Source organism: Cavia porcellus, unplaced genomic scaffold (assembly GCF_034190915.1).
Source record: "Cavia porcellus strain 051 isolate PalLab524CR breed Dunkin Hartley unplaced genomic scaffold, mCavPor4.1 scaffold_2, whole genome shotgun sequence".
Lineage (NCBI taxonomy): Eukaryota > Metazoa > Chordata > Mammalia > Rodentia > Caviidae > Cavia > Cavia porcellus.
In genome coordinates, this window is record NW_026947485.1 from 72,905,941 (window position 1) to 72,932,570 (window position 26,630).

A 26,630-nucleotide genomic window follows, 5' to 3' on the forward strand; every position below is an offset into this window, starting at 1 on the left:
TTAAATATATATGCACCAAACACCAGAGCACCCAGTTATATAAAACAACTATTAACAGAAATGAAAACTCAAATTATCAGTAACACAATTGTAACAGGAGACCTTAACACGTGTTTGACACCAAGGGACAGATCAACCAGACAGAAAATGAGCAAAGTAATAACATAACTGAATCACACCTGTAAACAAATGGACTTGATAGACATATACAGAATGTTCCACCCAACAACATCAAAATACACATTCTTCTCAGCAGTACCTGGGTGGTTCTCTAAAATAGACCATATATTAGCTCACAGAATATATATAAATAAATGCAAAGGAGTTGAAATCATCCCTTGCATGTTATCAGATCATAGCGCTTTGAAATTAGAAATTAATGATAAAAGATACTGCAAAAATCCCACAAACACATGGAAAATGAATAACACACTATTGAGTAATCAGTGAGTCACAGAGGAAATTAAAGAAGAAATTAAACAATACCTACAAGAAAATGAAAATACAGACACAACTTACCGGAATCTCAGGGATGCAATGAAAGCCGTCCTCAGAGGAAAATTTATTTTTTTTTTTTTTGGTCTTTTTCATTTTTATCGGTACCGGGGATCGAACTCACGACCGCCTGCTTGCAAGGCAGGTGCTTATGCCACTGAGCTAAACCTCCAGCCCCTCAGAGGAAAATTTATTACACTGACTTCCCACATCAGGAAAACAGAACGGACACAAATAAACAACCTGATGCTACACTGCAAACAGCTAGAAAAAGAAGAGCAAGTCAAGCCCAAAGCCAAAAGAAGGGAGGAAATTATAAAAATTAGAGCAGAAATCAACACAATAGAGACTAAGAAAATAATCCAAAGAATCAACGAATCAAAGAGTTGGTTCTTTGAAAGAATAAATAAAATTGATAAGCCTCTAGCAAACCTTATTTATAAAAGGGAAGAAAAAGCTCAAATTCATGAAATAAGAAATGAAAAAGGTGAAATCACTACAGACTCTACAGAAATACAGAAGATCATCAACACCTATCTTGAAAACCTCTACTCTCAAAGGTTTGATAACAAGAAGAAATAGACAGATTCCTAGAAACATATGAAGTACCAAAGCTAGATCAAGAGGATGTAAAACTGCTGAATAACCCAATCGCTATTAATGAAATTGAAAATGTAATTAAGTCCTTACCTACAAAGAAGAGCCCAGGCCCAGATGGATTCACTGCAGAATTCTACAAGAAATACAAAGAAGACCTAATGCCGACACTCTTGAAACTATTCAATGAAATTGAAAGGGAAGCAATCCTTCCTAAGTCATTCCTGGAAGCAAATATTTCTCTAGTACCAAAACCTGAGAAAGACCCAACTAAGAAAGAGAACTATAGACCAATCTCCCTAATGAACACAGATGCAAAAATCCTCAATAAAATATTGGCAAATAGGATGCAGCAAATCATCAACAAGATTATACACCATGACCAAGTGGGATTCATCCCAGGAATTCAGGGATGGCTCAACATATGTAAATCAATAAATGTAATCCACCATATCAATAAAGCCAAAAGAATCACATGATCATTTCTATAGATGCAGAAAAAGCCTTCAATAAGTTCCAACATTCAGTCATGATAAGAACTTTACAGAAAATTGGAATAGATGGTCTTTACCTCAATGTAATAAAGGCCATTTATGACAAAGCAACAGCCAGCATCATACTAAATAGCCAAAAATTGAAAGCCTTTACTTTAAAATCAGGCACAAGACAAGGCTGTCCTTTATTACCACTCCTATTTAATATAGTAGTAGAAGTACTAGCCAGAGCAATTAGACAAGAGAGAGAAATAAAAGGGGTAAAGATAGGAAAAGAAGAAGTTAAATTATCATTGTTTGCAGATGACATGATACTCTACATAGAAGACCCCCCTAAACTCCATGGAAAGACTCTTAGATTTAATAAATAAATTCAGTAATGTAGCTGGATAAAAAATCAATACTCAGAAATCAATAGCATTTCTATACACTAACAGCAAAATCACAGAGAGGGAAATAAGAGAAACCACACTCTTTACACTAGTAAGCAAAAAAATGAAATATTTAGGAATTACTCTTACGAAAGAAGTGAAAGACCTATACAGTGAAAATTATAATGCACTGAAAAAAGAAATTGAAGATGATGTCAGAAAATGGATCCCTTGCTTATGGAAAGGAAGAACAAACATTGTGAAAATGGCCATTCTTGCAAAGCTGTTATACAGATTCAATGCAATCCCAATAAAAATACCATCAACATATCTTATAAATCTAGAGAAATCACTCCTAAAATTCATCTGGAACCAGAAGAAACCTAGAATAGCAAAGGCAATTCTAAGCAGCAAAGGCAAGGCAGGAGGCATCACAATCCCTGACCTGAAGTTATACTACAAAGCAACAGTAGTAAAATCAACATGGTATTGGAATCAAAACAGAGCCGAAGATCGATGGAATAGATTAGAAGATACAACCACAACTACAAACACACTCAACCACCTTATCTTTGATAAAGGAGCCAAGCAGGTACACTGGAAGAATGATAGTCTCTTTAATAAATGGTGTTGGAAAAACTGGCTCTCCATTTGCCAAAAACTAAAGCTAGACCCATGCCTATCACCATGTACTAAATTAAAATCTAAATGGATCAAAGATCTGAATATTAAAACAGAAACACTCAATCTATTGGAAGACAAATTGGGTAGAAACCTTGAAGACATAGGGGTAGGTAGAGAATTCACGAACAGGACTCAAACCGCACGGGAAATACTTCCCAGAATCAATAACTGGGACCACCTCTTATTAAAAAGTTTCTGCATGTCAAAAGAAATCTCCAGCATAGTGAAAAGAAAACCCACAAACTGGGAAAAGATCTAGTGAACTCCCCCTCAGACAAGGGACTTTTGTCTAAAACATATAAAGAATTAAAAAAAACTCAGACCCCAAAATTCAAAGATCCAATCCAAAAATGGGCATCTGAGATGAATACGCAATTCTCAGATGAAGAAATACAATGGCAAATAAATACATGAAAAAATGTTCATCATCACTGGTCATTAGAGAAATGCAAATTAAAACCACACTGAGATTCCATCTCACTCCTGAAAGAATGGCCAGGATCAAGAAAACCAACAACAACAAATGCTGGAGAGGCTGTGGGGAAAAAGGAACTCTCCTACACTGTTGGTGGGAGTGTAGACTGGTACAACGATTGTGGAGGTCAGTATGGAGATTTCTCAAAAAGCTGGGATTGGAAGTCCCATTTGTTCCAGCTATTCCACTTCTAGGCATATTCCCAGAAGAACTGAAAGCATCATACCACAGTGATATATGTGCACCTATGTTTACAGCAGCACAATTTGTAATCTCCCGATCTTGGAAACAACCCAAGTGTCCATCAACTGAGGAATGGATAAAAAAAGTTGTGGTATTTCTATACAATGGAGTGCTACTCAGCTATAAAGAAGGATCACATTGAGATATTTATCAATAAATGGGCGCAGCTTGAGACCATACTCATTAAGTGAAATAAATCAATCTCGCATGTGTGAATACCAAATAGTTTCCCTAATGTAAGTAATGGTTCAAATATATAAAAATGTGTGGTAATCATGATTCTCCATTATGTGGCCTTGAAGCCTTATAAAGTTTTCACTTATCAGTTGGAAAGGCTTTATTCTGGGCTGCTTGATATTATTGCCTGTGATGAAATGAATAGCTATTTTGAAGAAAATAAGTCATCATAATGCTAGTGCTGATTTACTATCATCTTGTTTTGAAGAACCACCAAACTATGGCTCTTTTGTCTCCATTGGTTTTATCATGATGTATCTTGCTGGATTTTATTATATGTGATAGTATAAACAAAAATTGTTATAGGCAAAGAGATAATATAGAAACCATTGTTTATTTTCTGTTATTTGGTTCTAAAAACCCTACAATGCTTTCATCCACTTGAATAGTTTTACACTGACTTGATATGTTTGAAGCTATAGTATATGAAGTTATATTCAAATATTTCAAGGAAAAAGACACTATGGTAACTACTATTAAACCGGGTTATTTGGTGGTGAAGCACTAGGTTGCTGAAACTATCATGCTTTGACCGGTACTGTTATGATGTTATGTCCTCTTTTATCTCAATCTCTTCCTTATTCATTAAAAAAATTATTTAGTTATTTTTTATGATTTTTTTAATTAACGGGAACAATCAAAAAAATTAGCAAGATATATTATAGTAACTTATTTGATTTCCTGTTAACTTGATTTGAAGTTCTGTAATACTCCCACTAACTTGTTTTGACTGATTAGACTCTGTTCTGTTCTGTATGACAGTATCAATTTTAAAGGTATAGGCAACTACTTTGAAGGCAATAAGATTCACTATGACACCCATTCTGGTTTGACTATTATCTTCTTTGGAAGTCCTGTTCTCTACTGTTTTGTTCAACTTTATAATACCTAATGAGATAGACAATTCATTTTAAGGAAACAAGAGGCATTATAGTAACCATTGTCAATAACCTTGTACTCTGTTTTTACATCATGTGCTATGTCTATCCTTGGTTTTGACTGACAGCTTTGTTTTGCCATATTTGACTTTATTCTCTTCCAAAAAAATGTAATAAGAACTTAGGAGTAATAAAATCCAAAATGTGTAAATTTTGTTGTAAAAAAGCGAAGAAAAAAAAGTGCTCTAAAGTATACAACTGCAAATATGTTTAGGGGTGTTAAATAGATGCCCATATTAATGTTTTTGGTTGGATCATTGAACACAACTGTTTGCAGTCTCACTGTTTGAATGTCCACTTTGTATGTTTGATACTGTGACTTGAGCAACTGTCTCTAAGATGATAATTGTAATCTATTAACTGGTGATTTCTTACTGTTTTTTTTTTTGTAGTTCTGTATTAATTGTACCCTTACACTGCTTTGTTTTGTTTTGTTTTTTCTCTTTTTCCTTTTAAATAAAATTAAAAAAAAAAGAAATATGATGTTCCTGCCTCATATCACCAACCTCTGCTGCTGAAGAAACTGAGATAAATGTGACACAAGTATGTAGTGCATACTCTAACAGAATATACAAATCAGCCAACCTGTCAGCAGTCATTGCCACACAGCATCCATGATGCTCAGAGAAAAGGGGTTAGGTGGCTTCAGAGGTTACTACTCATTTCTGCAACAACAAATTAGAAAGCAAAATAACACTGTCCTCAAGGCCCTGAAAACAATAAGAAAAACCTCTGCAGGAACAGAAATCTTTGAAACTTCTGGTAAGCCAAGATTCAGTAACCTCAAAGGTCTCTTTGAGCCCAATCCCATTTTTCTAATGGCAAATCTTCCAGGAGCAAAAACATAGGTAACAGACTTTCTAATGACTGGGTCTACTGTTCATGCTCACTTTAAGTCTATCTCCTTTGTATTTTAACTTCATACCAACAAAGGTACCTTTAAAACACAATTCTCATCAATCTTTTGATCTTTCTTCATTCTACTTATTCACAGTATAAAAAACAGATCTTAAAGCTTTGGCTTGAATATAAGCCATACCAGTGGCATATTTCGTTGTGTTCACAAGGACTGAAAAATGTAAGCTTCTTCAGGAAAAAGTTCTACAGATGGCTTAATACTTCAACAGTTTAGACTCTAAATGTAGATCTGATTTGCAAGGCAATTCTGAGGCCAATGTTCAGAAACAAGGCGAGAGAACTCATCACAAGTGCTAAGAAAATGGAGAGCCACTTGAGAAGAGCTGCAGTAACTCTAAGCCTCTGTAAATTCCTCCACCATCAGAACAGGCCAAGTATTGGGCACAGAAAAGTAAAAACTGAGACCACATATAGAACAATATTCTCTAACATGCCCACAGAGCCCAGCGTCAGAAACAGCTGCTCAAAGAGGACAGCAGCACTAAAACTGAGTGTGGTAGTTCCCCCCTGGTGGGAGAGGCACTTCTGGGATTCACAGAAGGTACAACAGCTATTTGTGGCCATCTTACATTGATCTGCAACCAGAAAACATTTTAAAAATATATCCCTTATTAATGTAAGTGAGTAACACACTTAAACAAGAGAGTTGATTGCTGAAAGCTCTTCTAACACAAGACCCACAAGAGAAAAAAAAGAAGGATCTTAGGCCTTTAAACTTAAGGCTGAGAATCACAGCTTGTACTATACTTACACTTCTATTCCACAATCTTCCTTATAACCTTACCTCAGGCATTCAGAATACTTTCAGTTGGAGGCCATTTAAACAGACTTCCTTTCATAGTTTAAAAAGTACTTAAAACTCAGAAAGTACCACCTGTAGTAGAGAAGACATTTTGGACTCCAGAGAGACAGACCTAAGAGGTGGTGCTGAAAAGGACGAGACTAAGGTGTGGCCTGACTCTTGACTCACTCCAGGGGTGTCCACTTGGGTCCCCCAAAACAGTGACATGTTCAGAGAGCTCCAAAGGAGAATAGGTGAAGAACAAAGAGGAGGTAAGGATGGCCTGCAGATAAGCCCAGATCCGACAGCTAGGAAAAGACAAGTGCAGGTCAGCAGAAGACTCACCACACTGATAAGGGAGCCCAGAGCGAATAATGCCCATGAGCAGACCCTTGTGTTGGTGAGGAGAGACTCCACTCTAGCGTCCCCACCATCCTGAGCCACTGGCTGGCATCACCAAAGAGGAGAGGGCACAGCCTCGGTGTAAGTGCTGCAACAGATCCCAAAGGCATGGAGCTAAGGGCTATGAGCACCACACACCTCACAGCATACTGTCAGAGAAAGAAAGACGGGACAGCTCACCACTGTAGCCACTAAAGCCACGTGCACTGCACAGGTCCACTATTCTACCCATACTTGAAAATAGGTTTCTCTACAGTGCTTGAGGGCCTCTCCTAGGGGAGAATTTGGAAGAAAAACAGGAGGACAGACTCCATCCCTATTGCTTTAATTGTTCTCAGGGCTATAGGTCTCCATCTCCATCTTCCAGCATCTATCTAAATCCCCTTCACCACCAGCTATTGCCCTGGCAGGTCTTGCTAGCTTATCTAATTAAGTGGTCCAAACTCTCACTCCTAAGAGAGGTAAGCAACTCGTACCATTCTCCCACCAGGGTGGCTGTGACATGTCTATTCATAGTTAAAACTAAGTAAGGGAATAGTGCGAGAGGCAAAAAAGCAGATGGCCTGAGACCTGCTGCCATTGTGTCAAGTTCTTCTTCCCACTTTCTGATCCTACTCCTATACAAGGAGTATAAAGCACCCTTTTGGCAACCACGGACTACATTGTGCCCTTGCTATATGCTAAGATTGCACTCACTATGGGACCCTGCATTTCTAATTCTACAGGACCAAGAGCTGTAGTGACTCAAGGCACAAAGCCCCTGGTGATACAATGGGAGCTGCAGTGCAGAGTCATTTCTGTCCCCCACCTTCTCCCACCTCCCTCCTGGGCATCATGCTCATGCTTAAGTTTCTAACTCAGTGTGTGTCCTGTGCCCTGCACAATGGCAACTCATCCACACAGTGGTCTCCTGTGTTGAGTCTCAGCTGTACCTTTGGGAGTGTACCAGGAGGCCTGCAGCTGCTACTCAGGCACCACAGCCAGACCCACACCCACACATCTTTCCCAGTCTGAGCTCAGTGGTGGGGTCCACACCTGTGCATCAAGGAGTCAATTTAAACACATACTCAGTCACTAGGTAAAAGTGACGTTATCAATAAATGAGTAAGATTAGTTGCTGCCTTAAAGATGCTTATAATCTGAGGAGAATAAAGTACCCACAGTAATGTCCTCCTTCTTCATTAAATACCATAGTCACAGTAAGAATATACAAATGGTTTTTTTAAGAAACTGAAGTTATTTTCACAAATCTTATTTATAATCACCAAAAACAGCCCAATTACACCAAAAAATGGTTTTAATATGCCAAATATTCACTAGTTGGCAATATTAAATCCTATTTGTAGTATATAATATTACTTGGTCTATTAGGTATAAGTGCAGTTGGGGCTAGGGATTTAGCTCAGCAGCATAAGCACCTGCCTTGCAAGCAGGCAGTCGTGAGTTCGTTCCGTGGTAACGATAAAAAGAAAAAAAAAAAAAAAAAGTATAAGTGCAGTTACAGCTTTTAAAGAACCCAAAGTTTTACACTATATATTTTCAATTAAAATTTTTAAAAAACTTTCAATATTGCTTTACTTATAGCCTATCTGGTTATACCAAGTTCAAATGATAAATTGCAATGTAAATATTGCTAGGTAATATTTATGCAAAGATTACTAAGTACACATTTATAATTTTAGATTTAGCCTAAATATAAAATTTCCAAAATTATCCCTGGATCATGTTTACTATTCTGCATAATCAATGAACTTAGAAAATAAATTTCAAAACAAGGCAAAATTTCCAAAGCAAGTATCAAAAGCATAGTAACTTTCAGAACAATTTTCTTCCTCAACACCCAAAGTAATTCTTTTATACAAGTATGTCTCGTATTTTAGCAAGGTTTTATTTAGAAGTGCAAAGAAATCAGCAACTCACCTTTGTACACCATAAGGCCTTTCTAGGATAGGTTCTTTGAATGGAGGTGGAATGTGACCAAAATAATCAGGGTAGGCCACCTCCGAATATTCTGGGACTGACTTTGTGTTTTTCACAATCTCAATATAGAGGTCTGAGTCATGAAGTGTTGGTCCATCAGGTACTTCAACTGATGCTTGTTCAACTGATGAATTAGACTCAGTATCATCATCCTCTTCAGTTTCAACCCCAGTACAGCAGAACTTCCCCAGCTGAACTGTCCGCCCCTCAAACAGAACATTCCCACAAGTAGCCATGTGAGGACATGCTTTGGTGCATGTAAGGACAGTAAGTGGGAGACCACAGTCTTTCTTTGTTCCTGCAGTCAAGCCTGGGGCTGTCTGCGTGGGAATATTCTGCAGTGTGATTCGGTCCAAAGCCTTCACAATGTCACTGTTTACCCCAGTGGCAGATGGAACTGTTTGGTTCTGACCATCTAGCTGCTGCTGCAATGGTCTATCACTATCTCTAACGTCTTCTCCTGCTGCAACCACAGAGGCCGGCTTCCCTTCCTCTGCCTCTCTGGTGGGAGGTACTTTGTCCTTCCTTGCCAATCCTGTTCTGACACTGCCCACACTCCCAGACGCTTCCTCTCCAGCTGTGGGAACAACGATGGGGCCGCGTACTTTCCCATCAAATGCAAAAGGCTTCGGTTCTTTGGAGATTAAATCATAGTCCTTTAAAAGTAAAAAAAAAAAAAAAAAAAAAAGTTTAATCTGTCATCTATCAATAGCAAAACATGCTAACAGATTCATTCACACTTTAAAAGTCCCTAACATTTGACAATTTGAAAGGCAAAAGGAAATGCTTAAATTCACTAATAAAAGACAAAATTTATAACATTTTGCTATTTGACTATGTATCACATTAGTATGGGAAACTTTTTAGAAAAGTATAAAGACATTAGAGTTATCCAAAGTCTTATTGGAACAAAACAAATAAAAGTTATCCTTAATACAACAAAGATCACACAGTATCTATCTGTAATAATATTTACAAATGTGTGTTTGCATTGCTTTAGGTCTTTGAGATACAAGCAGTTTAAAAATAATCCCCTTCCTTTTCATGGCTTACATTCTCACAGTGGTGGAAAGGAGATATGTAATAGACATGATACAAATAAATATGTATTGTACATGATATAAATAAATATTCATATTTTAGAAAAGTAGAGTGCTCTAGCAAAGGGGAAGGGGAAATACAATGTGGCTTGGAAATGCCAAGAGGAGGAGAGATGAGTGCCACTGGTTAGGAAAGCCCAATGAGCGAGATCCAGAATCAAAGGCTTTGGAGGGGAGCACTCTAGGCACTGAGAACTGCCAGTGCACAGGTCTCCAGTGAGTGGGATAATGTCCAGTGTTTGAAGGTCAGGATGGCTGCAACAAAAATAGGTGTGACTCCCAGAAGTCAAAGAGCACCAGGTTCCATAGGGTCTTACAAGCTATTGTAAGCATTTTGGTTTTTACTTGGAACGAGACTCAGAGCAACTGATAAGTAATGTGACATGACTCGTTTTAAAAATATCCAAACACAACATTTCTTAACAATGTCACTAGAAAGTGGGGACAGTTTTTGTTGTTGTTGTTACTTTACTTTTGTATTTTAGGGGCCAAGAGATGGGAGTGATGCTGTCTTATATACGTCAGGATGTTTAGCAGCATTCTAGGCCTCTACACACTCAATGCCAGTAACAGGCATGTACACAACACACACTTTGTTAAAACCAAGAATAACCTCCAGATATTTTTAAATGTTTCCTGGGAGGCCAAATGGACCCAGCTGAGAAACACAATTCTGGTGCTTCTTTAAGAACAGATAAAAATGGAGAGCTTAAAGTCTGTTACAGTAAACTATGGAACTGGTTAAAATTGTTCAGTGCTGGGCCACTACCACTGCAGGGGGCAGGGAGGGCAGACCCTCGACTTTTCCCAAGTCAGCGCCATCTGCGGATTGCAGGGGAAGAGAAGTAGTCAGCAAGAATCAAGCCTTCCCTGTGAACCAGCACCATGTGTGGTCCACCACTGCCAGGGGTACAGCCAAACAACAGCCCCTCCCAGCACGTGAGCTGGGAAACAAGAGCCAACTCCTCCCCGCCCTCATCCCGCCCTAAACAACCTGCTGATCTGGAGAAACACAGGCTGTGATGACAGCTATTGAGGTGAAATGCAATTTGATGCTTTTGGTGTTTGGTGTTTTACTGACTTTGCAGGTCTAGGACTGGTATTCTGATCATCTATTCAGAGGTTTTGCATTGTTTTGAAATCTTGTGTCACTTATACTGATTTGTTTTGATTGGTTTTGTTCTGTTTTATTTTGCTTGGTTTTATTCTCTTTAAATAAAAAATAAATAAAAATTTTAAAAATGATAATTTTGATGACATCAGAGCCCATGCTAGATTAGTTAGAATTATCTATGGCTTTGTCCTTATATACAATTCAATTTATATTCTGAATTCATTTTATTTGTTTCAGAGTTTTTGAGGGGTTTAGAAAGGGACTCTGTCTAAATGAAGTGATCACTGAACAACAGTTTGTGCTTTCCCTGTTTGATTGTCTGATCCAATTTTTTATACCTAAATCTTTTAATCTGAACAACTACTTCTAAGATAACAATATGTATTAACTACTGTTCATTTCTTAGTTTTTCTTAAAATTCTGTATCATCTCTATCCTATTTTTAAAATAAAAAATAAAAAAAATTGTTCAGGATTGAACATACTACAGAACCAACTTTACATTCAGAAAGACTTGAGCCAGGGATTAGCACAGAAACAAGGTAGAAGGTACCAACAGAAATCACGGACAATGCTGAGGCGCTCCCACAAGCAACTGAAAAGCATCAGCATAAGAAATGTAGTTCTATACATGCAGAGTGTGAGATAAGCATGTATGATTCAAGTCTAGAGTTCAGAAGACAAGCCTCTGCAGAAGATACAAATTTAGGAGTCATTAGAAGACAGCTATTACTCTAAGCCATTTGCCTGGAAATCATTGATGAAAAGAAAAAGATTATAAAGATTCAAAGAGTAAAAATTGAGCCTTGCAATACTCTACAGAGGCTAGGGATATGAAAATGAGTAAGAAAAGGAGATAGAGGAAAAGTCAATCTGAAAAGATAAAAACCAAGAAGAAAAAGTGTCCTAGAAGCCAAATTATACACAAGATGCTGCTTGCAGGTCAGTTTGCCTCTCCTCTTTTCATACAGATAGGACAAGTGAATTAATCCTTCTCTTATAGCTGAGCATTTAATCCTCTAAAGAAAGTATATATTTAAGCTATTCTAAAATGTTACTATTATAAAGAACTCCGCAATGAAAATTTTTTCTGTTTAATATAGAATGACTCCCTAAGACTAAAATCTAATTGAAAGTCAGATACTATATTCAATTGTAATGCCTAACATTACCTGTCAGGTTACTCTTAGAAATACTGCCATTAATGTGTATTCCCAGTACTATACACCAGAGCATCTAGTTCCTCAACTCTTGATCTTGCCCACATTAGCCATTAGTTTTTAAAAATTTTCTAAGCTAGTACATAAGGAATATTATCTTATTTTAATTTACAATTCTTTTCTAGAATAATTTTCTATATTTTGTTAACCAACACTAATTATTTTATAACTGATTTGTTTCTGAAATACAGACTTTTCTAGGAGTTTTTGTACATATTTGCACATTAGTCTGATGAGCCTTTTAGCCTGTTCAGGTCAAATCTGAGTTTCATCACACATACTAAGCTCCAAGGCCAAGATTGGACTGTCATAAAGAAACCCAACCAAGTTTCTTCATTGGTAGATAGCACTTGCAGGCTCCGAAAGCCAAAGCTACCATCTTTCAGTTATGTGGCATCTGCCTGACCTGGCACAGGAGCAGCTCCCTCACTAGGTAGTAGGCACCATACCACAGAGGACTGCCTTACCATTCTATGCTAGAGTAGTCACAGACCAGCAATTGGGAAGATCAGAGAATGCAGCAGTAATGTTGTCTCTTATTTTCTTACTGCTCTATTCTTTCACAGCTTAAAGAAAATGGAAGAATCCACAGAATGCTATGCAATTTAAAACCTGTTTATTCTGGATTTTCTTTTACACCAGGTATCTTAGAACTTAAAAAAAATTAGCTGTCTTCTGCATGTACTGTTTAAAGGACAATTTGTGTATTTGTTGTACTGCATCAGCATTTTACTAAAAATGTGAAATGAAAGAACTATATTGTACACTGAAATGCCTCAATGTATCTGAATGTACAAGGTGGCACTCATTATGGATGGTCTTCCCATTTGTGATGCCGTTTGCTTCTTTGGTATCTATTACCAGTATCTGGATAATGAAAAGTGAATGCAACAGGTAAAAATAACATTTTAAACATCTTAATAGCTTTGCTCTAATCATCACTGTTCAAAACCTATCAGATTCATTCTAATGACCAGAAATCATTGTTTAAAAAAGAAATTATAATCATGGGAAAATAATCTTAAATGAAAAAAGCATCTCGCTGTATGCATTTTTGCCTCATAGGGCCATGTTTATTTTCTTGATATATAAACATACGTACTTTTTTTCCAGACTGCTTTCCCCAAGTTGCTATCTTATACCAATAAAAGTATTGTGCTGAGTGTGGGTGCATTTCTACACATTAAAGAAGGGAAAAGTAGCTACAAAATTAAGAAATCCATCCACAGCTACAGAAATCACAATAAGTAGAGGACTCTATTTTTTGATTTTTATTTTGGTTTTGGTGTTAAAGAGACTTTAACTATAAAGAAAATAATTCCAATCAATTATTCTGAAATTCTGATTTTTACACTGTCCAAAAAAGAATTAAGGGTTTTTGGAATAGGAAAAAACGTTATTAAAAAGTTAAATTTAGGGGCTGAGGATATAGCTCAGTGACACAGCACCTGCTTAGCAAGCATGAGGGTGTGAGTTTGATTCCTGGTACCAAAAAAAAGTTAAATTTAAAAATAGCCTGTGTCAAAGTTCTAAAAGCAGAACTCACTTTGTGCAATGAACATAAGGAGAAACTACTATATAGATTGTTTTACTCTTTTCTTTTAAATCAATAAAATCTATTCCTAAGGGTTAAACATTTTTATTACAGTCAATTTGAATAATCCTATTCCTTTGGAGTAAAACTAGCACTTACCAGTTTACAATTATATTAGCTTCTGATTGGAATTCGAAAAAAAATGAAAATCCTAAATAAAATAAGTGAAAATTCCTGGACTATTCAAGTGAAAATACAAAGTAGAAAAAATAAAAATAAACACATATACTTATCCTGTAGCTAACTCAAGTTTGAAAATATTTTTCTGAATTTTCAAATTTATCTTTTAATTTGGGTTAGCTTTTTTACATATGTTATATAGAATTACAGACCTTTCCTTTGTGATTAATTCCTTGAATACCCACCATATCAAAACCAAGATTCAGAGATGCTTCATGTCAGTACCTGTACTATACCTAATCCAAAGAGACAACAGGACCAGCAGGAGACAGAGTTGAAAGTAAAATAAAAATCATTTCTTGTAGGACACATGGTGTACTAGGTATCTACTACCCACAAAAACATTTACAACTATTCCATAAAATATTAAAATATTTTAAGTATGTCAAAAGAAGCATAAAGGCCAAATATAAAATGAAGAGATTATCCCTAAGTAGTAAGCTGGCTTTCACTCCAAAAACATTTACTAAATAAAACAGGTGACTGACTAGTAAGCAAGCCCCATCTGGGAACCAGAGCCATGTGCAGGTCCCCAACCAACTCGGGACAGCCAGACTCAAAATTTTCCCCATGAATCAGCACCATCCACAGACTATGAGGAGAGAGAACAAGACCACACCAGGAAGCAAGCCCCATTTGGGAACCAGCACCATGCGCAGGCTGCCACCGACTGGGGACAACCAGACCCAAGATTTTTCCTGTGAGTCAGCGCCATCCATGGAGCGCAGGGACAGAGAACAAGGCCCACCAGGAAGCAAGCCCCATCTGGGAGCCAGTGCCAAGAGCAGGCCTTCGCCAGACTGAGGACAGCCTGACCCCAATACCTTCCAGGGCATGGGCTGCAAACAAAGTACTCCACCCCTGGAAGCAACCACTGATCCAGAGAAACACAGGCTGTGATGACAGCTATTGAGGTTGAAACACAATTGGATGCCTGTAGTTCTTTGGTGTTTCACTGACCTTGCAGGTCTGCCAGTGGTCTGATCATCAGTTCAGAAGATAGCAGTATGCAGTGTGGAATCTAGGGGAGATGCCCTTCTGAGGGTTGTAGCCATTGTTGATTCCCTATTGTCTTGTTTTAAAGTCCTGTAATGTTTCCATTTTTTTGTTTGGTTGGATTTTATTCTCTTTTGTTTTGTTTATGTTAAGTCCAAAGGCATGACCAGTTATTTCAAAGGTAGCAAGATACATTATGGTAGCCATTGTGGATCTACTATTGTCTTGCTTTGAAGTCCTTTTATTACATTCATTGTTTTGCTTCTATCATTTCTATTCTATTTTTTCTGTTTGATGTTTACTGTACCCAAAGGTATCTGCAGCTATTTTGAAGACAACAAAAGGCACTATGTAACTATTGTCGATTTTGTAGTGTTTTGAAGTCCTGTATCACTTATACTAGTTTGTTTTGATTGGTTTTGTTTTATTATCCTTGGTTTTATCCTCTTTAAAATAAAAGTTTAAAAACATAGGTGCCTTGATATTATGGTTTGTGTCTGGAGATTCCCCCAAAACCTCGGGCAGTGTATGTACCCTGCATACAATATAAGGGAGGGAAAGAGGCTTGCTCCTCCCTTTTGCTCTTCTTACTTTTTGCTGTTTTCTGAGATCATTAACTATTGCCCCTCTTCCATGTGCCATTCTGCTTTGGAGTCAATGGATTATGGACAGATACCTCCACCAACTGTGAATTAAACAAAACTTCTCTTTCTTAATTTTGGGCATTTGGTATTTTGTCTCAGCAATGAGAGAGATGTAACTAAGATATCTGAATACAAGTGTGGTGGATTAAAAACTGGTCAACTTAAACACCAGCTGAACTGAATCAAGGTGGCGCTGAACATAGATGGCTCACTAGCAAAGTAGCCAGCATAAAAAAGGAGGCATGGAGAGGAAGAGTATCATTGTGGGTTCTCATAAGTCATTGTTGTTTGCTACTGTTGGTTCTCCTGTTGTCGTTAAGTTCACCTGGAGGAACTTGCGGAGCTTTTACCCTCCTGATAAGAACTTGGCTGTTCTCACTGTCAGAAGATCTTGGAATCCTGTCGTTGTTGAGAATGACTGCAGTTCACTTTGAAGGAGCTCTTTTCCTTACTTTAAGCATCACTTCCCGGTTCTGGGGGGAAGATGTGTGCTGTTCAATCTCTAGGAGAAGCCAATCACACTGGCTTCCTGATATGAACTTGGCTGTTCTCATTGTTGGAGGAATTTGGAAACTCTTTGTTGCTGATGATGGCTGAGGCACTTTTCAGGGAGCCCTGGTCCTTATTTTCAGCATCACTTCTTGGCTCCAGTGTGGAACTCTCAGCCTACTGGCGCAGATCCTTCATCCCACTGACAGAGATTTTCTAGTTTCCACCACTGACCTTTGGGCCTTCCCAGAGCAGATCCATAAAATACTTACCTACGTTGCAGAAAAATTGTAGTACAGTCTAGTGCTGGGATGGTAGCATGGCTACTTCTAAGAGCTTTTGGCCAGATCTACGTTGAAATTTCAGAGCAAAGAGCTAGCAGAGTGATTTGAAACATTTGACCAGAGAGGTTATAGTGGAGCTGTGGGTTGGCAAGATGAAAGAGAAGAGACCATGGTTGTTGAGAATAGGACAATGGAAAAATAAATTAAAGCTTTTCACCTAAAGATAAGAATATATTTCAATTACAGGAGAACCTTGTTTTTAGTCTTGCCATACCATGTTAAAAGTCAGTGGGAAATTACAGCAACCTAATCCAGGTGGAATGATAAGCAGTCCAGAACCTTCAGGAATGAAGGTATGGGTCACTCTGCCAGGGAAAGAACCAAAACTTGCTAAGGTGCTTGCTGAAGGCCAAGGAAATCAGAAAGGGTAATGGAAGAAGCCCATGACCAACTATAGAAAAGAGGATTGTAATTACTATTTCTCCCCAAACACGGTTCTATGTAATATAATATTGATAGACTTAATTCTGGTTCTTGGGGATTATTAAACCTGTGTTATACGGTTGAAGTTATGAAATGATGAGTAAGCATCAACCAAAGAAAACTTACCTTCTACTTTGGTGAGGGAATTAGTGCAATTCACGTTAGGTGCAATTATATGCATGTCTTTGTGTCTGGAGACTGGTTTGAAGAAATGTGTCTCTTGCCAAGTTGACTAGGGGTAAACTGCAGTACTTGATTGATCCTGTCACTTAAGACATTCAGAAGTTTAACTAAATTGACTTAGCAATTTTGCACCCAACAGAGTAGAAGGCCCACACTAGGGTGGCTCATCTTCTGGATGGTATAAAAGGTAAGGAGGAGGGACAGATGAGGATCTGCTCTTTGGAGGAGCTCCACTCTTCACCTTTGGCTTTGATGTCATCTCCTGGCTTCCAGCACAGACTCTGTGGCTTCTGCGTTGGTTCCTTCAGACTTCCAGCACAGATCCTTTGCAGGATCATCAGCCTGCTGGTGCAGACTTGCATGGGACACTGCAGTGAACTCCAAACCCTGGATTTAATCCTTCAGCCTCTGCCATGCAGATGCCTTCTGCCTGCTTCCTCATCCGTCTCTGTGGCTGACCATCCTAAGCCAATCTTGTTATGTCTTACACATGTGTATATCTTGTGTTATATCTGTTTTCTCTAGTAAACCCCTGAATAATACAACAGGTTTTCCCATCTTACAGAGTAAAAACAGGAAATAAACAGAACTAGCACTCTACCAGTGAAAATCACCACTACTCACATTGGTATCCAAAGCCTACCATCCCATCATAGGTGAAATTCACATTATCTGGTAGTCCAAAAGCCCTTAAGAAGAATTTAATCTACAATACTACCTGTTAAAAAAGCAAAAAAATCCAAAAACTTGTAGAGTTTCAATATAATTTCACAAACAAATTATAAAGAAAATGAGTACGCAGTTTATTTTTTTAAAAAAACTTGTAGACATACAATAAGGTAGAAGAAAAATATATATAAGTGTGTATTTATATACGTATGTACATACATGATGTGTGTACATGAAAAACTTGGAACATTAAAATTACAAGAATAAGAAATTACTATGTTGTATCCAAATAAAATGTAAAAAACCAAGGATTAATAAAAATGGATTTTCAACTATCTAAAACTAAAACTAAAATAAAATATTTCTTACAACAGATTAACAGAGACAAAAAGAGAATTAGAGAACTGAAAGACCACGAAATTATACATGCAACATAAAGAAACAAAGGGAAAGAAAATGTGAAAAAGGAGTTGGAAAACATGGAAGAGAGTACTAAGGTCTACATTCAGTTAGAATTGGGAAAAGAGAGCAAAAGGGCAAGAGGCAGTATCTGAAGAAGAGAATAAAGTTTTTCAAAATCCTGTAAGAAAACAACTTAGAATTCAAACACAATGAATCTCAAACAGGATTTTTAAAAAGAGAATCTATATTGGTTAATATTTCTGAGGAAATGCAATCTTATAAGCCACCAAAAATAGTTTTTATAAAATGAAATCATTCACTTATTATACATACTGCCCAACAATTTCACTAACAAGTATTCATTTACCAGAGAGAAATGAAGAAACATTTCCATAAATGGTTGTACATTTAAACATTAGTGTCAACTTTATTCACAATAGTGTCAAGCTATAATAATTCAATAGTTAACAAAAACTGAACAAAGCAAATGTGGCATAGTCTCACAATAAAAATACTACTAAACAGTAGGAAAAACTATTAATACACATGCAATAACAGGAGGAAATCTCAAAAACATACACTGAGTACAAAAAGCCTTACACAAAAGACAACTCTATGTTTTCATTTATATTGTGCTAAGGATGTACTAGGGGTGGACTGTACTAGTTGAGGGAAAGAATAAAAGATCCTGATTTTTGTAAATGTGTCAGAACAACAAGATACCTAGAACTTTTGTTTGTTTGTTTGTTTTTAGACATGGTCTCACTATGTGCCTCTGGCTGACCTTGAATTCACTACACAGCCCAACCTGGCCCCAAACTCTTGCCTCAGACTCCTGAATGCTAGGATTATAGGCATGTTCAAAAAACCTGGCTAAGAGTATCTAAAAGTTTTACATATATGTCAATACACAATACTGAAAGACATAGTTTACTGTATATAATTATACCTCCCAAAAATTACAAGTCTATATAGAGTTTTCAAACTACTAGTAAAGAAGTAAAACTGGCACAAGGAAAAATAATGGAAATGAACCCAAGAAAAAGATAAAACAAATGAAATAAAATCTCACGAATATAAATCCAAATATTACTCGAACTAAATTATATCTAAGTGGTCAAAATTTTCCAGTTAAATAGCCAAATTCAAGGCCTCCTTATTTTGTAATGGCAGAAAAACTTAACTCCAAAAGAAAGAAAATTCAATTTACATTTATACATAAATAAATGAGCCTTAAAAAACAGAGCACAGTTCGTTAACAGTTAACTCTTGGGAAAAGCCTATAGGTACATTAACAAATGAATGGATTAAAAAATGTGAAATGATATACATCAAATAAATATAACACACACACACATGCACACACACACACACACATCAAAGATAAAGAAAAATAAATTTCCTCCCTTAGGATTTCTTAAAAATTAATTGGTAAATTTTAGATACAGAGACCACATTCATCATAGGAAATTTGTATCTGTACATGATGTATCTTGACTCTTTTTTTTCCCCATTCCCCTCCCTTTACCCTTTCTTCGCCTCCTTATCTACAAAAACTTTGTTTCTATTTTTTCCTTCTATTCCCTTTTTTCCCCTTCTTTCTTTTCCTCCTCCCCTTCCCTTGTTCCCCTTCCTCGTGAACATTTTCTTACTATTTCACAATATATATTACACATTTTGGCCCTTATTTACACTTTCACTTTCTCACACCAGAGAAACAACTGAATATTTAAACATGTGTGTCTGATTTATTTTACTTACAAGTATGGTCTCAAGGTGCACCCTTTTACTGAGAAATGTCACAAGTTTAAAAGAAGAGCAAATTTAAATTTCAGTCATTTGTAGAAAAATGCAAGTATCAACTTCTGGTGTCATAGCTCTCTGTCCAGATCACAGCTATGAGAATCCTCAGCTCTCTACACCACCTTCTGGGACTTCTACTGGCTGCAGGCTGCATGGGAAGGATTCTGGGACACTAGGAAGCCATGTAATGTTAACCAGCACAGGCTAGGAGACACAGCAGCCTGACCTGCCCCTGTGCATCCACAGGCCATCAGAGATGCTTCCTGCAGGAACCAGCATGGGCCAGGAGAAGCAATAGCAAGCCCTGAGCGATTTAGCAGCCAGCCCCTCTCCCACATGCCTGCTGGCCATTGGGAAAGCCTTCTCAGTATAGCCGTGAGAGTCTGGGGAAGCTTGCCCCACAACCCACCACCTCCCTAGGAAAGGTGCCTGACTCATTTCCCTGCACTGCAGATGGGCAGCCAAAGCAGGAAGTGCCTGGGAACCAGCTCATCTTGTGGAACCCAGGAAAATGTCAAGACAAAAGAGCAAATGGCAATCTCTGGTCTCCAGCCCACACAGAACAAGTCCAAGAGACACAGACATGGAAGAAATCGGAGTCACACACCAAAAATTTCTGAGATACTAACAGCTGAAGAAAAGAAACTACCTCGTGGTTTCAAAAGAAATCACATCAAAAATAATACCTTAGGTAAAAGAAGAAATGACAAACAAAAGGGTTACTGAGTATATCTAAAGAAGACATAGATTTTTTTAAAAAGAGGAGCATAGGAAAATGAGGGAAACCTTTAATGAAAAATATAGGGAAGAACTGGAAGGCAAGAAACAGATTCAACGAGATACTCAGGAAATTGAAAACTTTACTGAAAGCTTATAAAACTGCTCGAAAAAAAACTAAAGATAGACTTTCAAATCTTGAAGACAGGGTTGCAGTTAGTAACTGCCAAAGGAAAGATCTCTTAAAAACAACAAGGAGCTAGGAAAAAACAATGCAAGACCATGCAAAGAAGAGTAACTTAATAATTATAGGTGTCAGTGAAAAAGCAGGAAATAAACTTCTTAAAGCAGTAGTAGCAGAAAACTTCCCAAGCATGGGAAAAGGACCTGCCATTCAGGTAAGTGAGGCATACAGCCAACTAGCCATAACCAAAGTAAGTCTATACCCAGACATACAATAATCAAGATCCCAGAAATTCAGAATACTAAAATCTGTTAGACAAAAGAAACAGATCACCTATAAAGGAAAACCCATCAGAATCACAGCAGACTTCTCAATACAAACCATCAAGTCAAAGAGCTTGGAGGGAAGCATTTCAAGTCCTAAAAGAAAGCAATTTCCAACCCAGATTGATGGACCCTGCAAAATTATCTTTCAAAGTTAATGGAGAAATAAGATACTTCCATGACAAGGAACAACTAAAGGAGTTCATGACCATCAAACCAACCCTACAAAGAGTACCTAAGGATATTCTAGAGAGAGATAAAGACAACCACAGCTCCAGGAATAGAAGCAGAGGGGGAATCACCAACTGGGGCAGGCAACTGAACAGTGGAGAAAGTAGGGAGCCAATGGCAGAAAAACAGTATGGAAGACACAAGCCAGTGTATGTTGATCAGAACTATTAATGTAGATAGCCTCAATTCACCAATAAAAAGGATTACAGACAGAGTTGATCAACAAACAAGATCCACAATATATATACAAGAAATACATTTAACTCGAAAGGAAATTCACAGACTTAAAATTGAAGGAGTGAAAACAATGTTCCATGCAACAGGGAACCAGAAAAAAATCAGGGGTAGCTTACCCATCAACTAAAGAATGGATAAAGAAGATATAACATTTCTATACAATGGAAAGCTACTCAGCTATAAAAAATAATCATGAGGCTTTTGTATGTAAATGGATACAACTTGTGATCATGTTCTTGGGTGAAATGGTTGGGACTCACATAGATGAACAACATGTTGTCTTCCTGATATAAAAAAACGGAAGGAGTTAGTGGGATCCAAAATATACAACAGATATTGCAAAAGTGAAAGGGGAGGAAAACATCTAAAAAGGGAAGGTAGTAGCCATTGTTAATCCCTATTACTTTGTTTTAAAGGCCTATATTGTTTTCATTGTTTTGTTTTGTTAAGGTTTATTCTGTTGTTTGATTTTATTATGCCTGATGGTATAGGTAGTTACTTTGAAGATAACAAGAGGCATTTTGGTAGCCATTGCTGACTTCTTATTATCTTGTTTTGAAATCCTGTATTGCCTTCATTGTTGCGATTTTATTTTTCTGTTTGATTTTATTAGGTCTGATTGGTATGGAAAGCTATTTTGAAGATAACAAACAGGCATTATGGTAACCACTGCTGATTTCCTATTATCTTGTTTTGAAATCACTTCTTTCACTGTTTTATTTGATTACTTTTCTTCTGTTTTAAATGGTTTGATTTTAATAAGTCTGATGATATGGACAGCTATTTTAAAGATACTAAGAGGCACTATAACAGCCACTGTTGATTTTCATTATTTTGTTTTGAAGTCCTGTATCATTTTCACTGCTTTGTTTTTTGTTGTTTTTTTTTCTTTTGATTGGCTTTGTTCTGTTTTGTATTTTGTTTTATTTTCTTAAAAGTTAAAAATTTAAAAAAAGTATATCCTTTCATCCTACTACAAATATGCCAGAAATCAATAAAAAAAAGATTTTAAAATTAGGATTTAAAAAGTTTACCTATGAATCAAAAAAGTGGAAATTAAGTTTCAAGCCAAAAATAATGTAAGTACTAAACTCAAAATTGTATCTCAAAGCTTGAGATGCTGGTAAAACAGTAATTTAAGCAAGTTAATAAAATACATACATAAATATGTAAGAAAAAGAAATGTTGAGTTGCTAGATACCTGTTAAAATGGTAATGTAAAAAAAAACCAATGAAAGTAGAAAAAATCAAGATATGGTACATCAAAGTGTGACACTGTTATATACAGATGGGGTTACTGACTTAAAAAGATACTGAAAGCAAATGCAGGAAGCAGCACACATTAGAGGACCACCTGTACAAAACAACTTAACTGTGTACTCCATCCATTAATAACTTTGACAAAAATTTAAAACCAAATTTAAAATATACAAAATATAACAAAAATTCATATGGTAAATGTCATCATGCTACCAAAGATGTATGGAAGAAAACTGGGAAAATGCAGAATTTTGACACTTCCAATATTTTACCACGATGAAACAAGGGCAAATAAAACTATAATTGGCACAGTGAGTAAATACAGCATGCCAAGTTTCCTTGTCTGTTAATAATTACTTTAATAATTCCATATGTTGTCTTTAAACAGCATTCATTTTGTCTCTCTGTGGCTACTACATAGTGACCTTTTACATCTGGAAATAAGTGAATGGTATTGAGGGTTCAAATATGTCAAGTCATTTTGATCTTCAGTGGTCAATACTGATAGCAATGAGCAAACCCCAAGTAAAAAGAGTCACAATTGAAATTAATTTCCTTGATGTCTAAAATCAATCTTTTTTATCCTTAATAGCACATTAATTAAATATTGATATATATATGTAACTATATTAATAACAATATACTGTTCAAACATAGTTCAAAAAATAAACTGAAGTGTTTGGAGACCATTTTTCTCTGAAACATAAATATGATAATGATAAATAGGATCAACACAACTACATTAGATTTCTACATTTTCCAATTATAAGATAATGTGTTATCTCTCATAAGACTACAAAAATATAATTAACTATTCCTTATAAAACCTAATAGCAAAATATATAATACATTATACTACCTGAAATACTGACAGTTGCTTCTTTTGTTTAATGGTTCCTCATACTGGGTCACAGATGCCCATACCATATTTCTCCAAAGAAAATATGTACTTTAGCATGATGGCAGCTGGCTGTGCATCTCAGCAGCTGTGCTGGGAGAATACAGGAAGCAATCTTTGTGTTCACTTCCTTGATAAATGAACAACAAAGTGTATGGGCATGTCAAAGTGTAAATGGGTGGATTTTACCTATGTTGTGTGCTGTTACATTTTTGCATATTTATAATTTTTTAATAAATATTTTCTTTTTATTTTTCTTGTAGAATTAGCCCAATTCAGTACAATGTTGCATGAAAATCTGCTTTTAGAAGTTTAGGAGAAGGTTAAAAGTGAGTCATCAGGTGACTCAACTACTGATGATGATTTGGATTGTGTAAGCCAAAGAAGTTAACAAGATATGACAGAGAAGTACAGAATGGAGACCACGACTCAGATGAGGAAGAAAACTGTAAATAAATATATGACTAATAAAATGCTACAAAATGACCATGTACACCTGAATGAACCATCATTAGAACTAGGTCAGAAAATGTTAATAGGGTCTTGCCAGGGTGAAACCTACTGGATGGAATGCCAATGCTGCAATTCCTTGTTGGAAATTGTAAAGGATAATATGCTATGAGATGTTTTGAAATACACTATAATGAAATACAAGTAAAACATTCTATATGCTTTAAGAGTTAATACTCTTAAATATACTTATCAGGACATCTCACTATCTGAATTAAAGGTCTTTATAGCAGGACTTTATCATTCTAATTATCAGAATCTAAAGGATTTATGGAGAAGTCACAGATGCAGCATTGATATTTTTTAGAACAATAATGACACTCAAGAGATTTGGTTTCCTTCAAAATTACCTATGTTCTGATGACAAAATGACTTAAGGAAAAAACTCAACAATTAGGCTGCTATTTACTCATTTGTTGAATACTTTGTTTCAAACAGTTAAGTAATTTATACACCATCTGAATACATAACAATTGCTGAACAATGTCTATCACTTCATGTTTGTTGAAGCTTTTGGAATATATACTAAATATGGTATAAAAATATATTTCCTGGTGCATGCAAAAAAATTTTACCTTGAATTTAGATATTTACCCTGGAACTCAGTCACCAAGTCTTTCTCTGTGTGGTAATAAAGCATATGACTTTGTGAACAGACTTGTTACACTATGTCACTGACTTTTCATTTGCTGAAAGAACATCAATTGACCAGCAGAAGAACAATAAGCAAAAATAAAGTCAAGATTCCTGAAAAGAAAATGTTACACATACAATCTTTGGATTTCAGAAAGTTGTAATATTGACCTCCTATATGGTGAAGAAAAACAAAGTACTACTGATACTGTAAACAATATACCACAGTAAGATGGATAGTGAGACCCAGTATGATGGTGCATGCCTAAAATCCCAACACTTAAGAGGCTGAGGCAGGAGGATCCTGTTAGTTCAAGGTAAGTCTGTGCTACATGGTGAGCTCAAATCTAGCCTGGACTAGATGGTGAGTTCAAATCTAACCTGGACTATATATCAAGACTTACCGGGCTGGGGAATTAGCTCAGAGGCATAAATGCCTGAGTACCGATAAAAAGGAAAAAGACCAAAAAACAAAAAACAAACAAACAAACAAAAAAAAAAGACCTACTAAAAACAAACAAACAAATAGATAGTGAATCCTCAAACACAAATGAAGGCAGCAAAACAAAAGGTAGAATAAATGTTTTTCATGAGTTATGCAGTAACTATAATGTCACTTAAAATAAAAAGTGTCAGCCAATGATTGTGTTTCACTCAATCCTATATATGTATAGTATAAACAGTTTCATAGTTTACAAAGAAAATAACAAGCACAAAATAACACAAAGAAACTGTCTTAGAGGACTGGGGCTAAAATCGATAAATAATCCGAGGAAAAACAATATGTATCTTCCCAAAGAACTCCTCATATAAATTTTGGAGTTGTGTGCAGTGGTACACGCCTGTAATCCCAGCACCCTGGAGGCTAAGGCAAGAAGATTCCTATAAGTCTGAGGTCAGCCTGGGCTACATAATTGAGTTCAAGGCCAGGGTGCACTAGGAGACCTTATCTGAAAACAGAACAAAACGAAACACAAAATACGGACTGGTAAACAGACAGATGCACATAACAAAAACCTCCTAAGAAAACACAAAGACCAACAAAATGTCAAGTATGTCCTACCAAAGAAAACAGGAAAACAAATCATATGCTATCAATGTAAGCAATACTTGTATAGGGAACACGCTGTTCTCATGTGTGAAAACTGCCTTAGGTGTGATAATTCAAGTGAGGATTTTTTTTGTGGTAACATTTTATTTATATTTTCACTGTAGTCCACATAAAAATTTATTTTTGCTATTATTTTTCAGATTTTGTAAGCAGGTAAACAGTTCATGTTGAAAATGTTGATGTTTATTCTACATACTCATTACATGCTAAAAATTTAATATTTTACCTTATTGATATTTATTTTCCTGTTAGGTACACTTTGTTTAATATAATAAAACCCATAAAATTAACAATTGATCAATAGAAATGCTCTAAAAAACAAATGTGGGATAACAATTTGCAGTGATGCCACCAGGGCTACATACAATAAAAAGGAGTAACAGCAAGAAGACCATCCACAATCCTCACATTCAAACAGGACTGTCACTATTTACAATCTGACCCCAGTCCTGCTTAAAACCCAAAGTAGGAGCCTGGTTCAGGAGGAGCCAGTCAAGGACACGCTGGGTAAGAAATCATCAAGGTTAGCCTTTCTAGGTGACAGCCTCATCTAGGATACTAGAAATACAAGAGTCTAAAAGAGATATATTTCACAATCTAAAAGAAAGACACCTATTGTGAAAGAATGAGAATCAAGCTCCTGGCCTTGACATTCATTATAAAATTACCACTCTATTGCCATATCAAAACTGTAATTTGTGATTACATAACATGTACATTAATAGAGAAAAAGTAGGTACATTCTTCACAC

At 36.4% G+C, this 26,630-nt stretch overlaps 1 protein-coding gene across 7 annotated transcripts in view; it reads right to left on the bottom strand.

Moving 5' to 3' along the window:
* Positions 1–26,630, bottom strand: part of Agtpbp1 (ATP/GTP binding carboxypeptidase 1) — a 191,103-nt gene that overhangs the window by 85,430 nt on the left and 79,043 nt on the right. For all 7 annotated transcript variants that reach the window (XM_063243743.1, XM_063243735.1, XM_063243729.1 and 4 more), the window contains one exon: positions 8,556–9,271. In XM_063243743.1, coding sequence (XP_063099813.1) covers positions 8,556–9,271 — 716 coding nt within the window. The remainder of the gene's footprint in view (positions 1–8,555; positions 9,272–26,630) is intronic.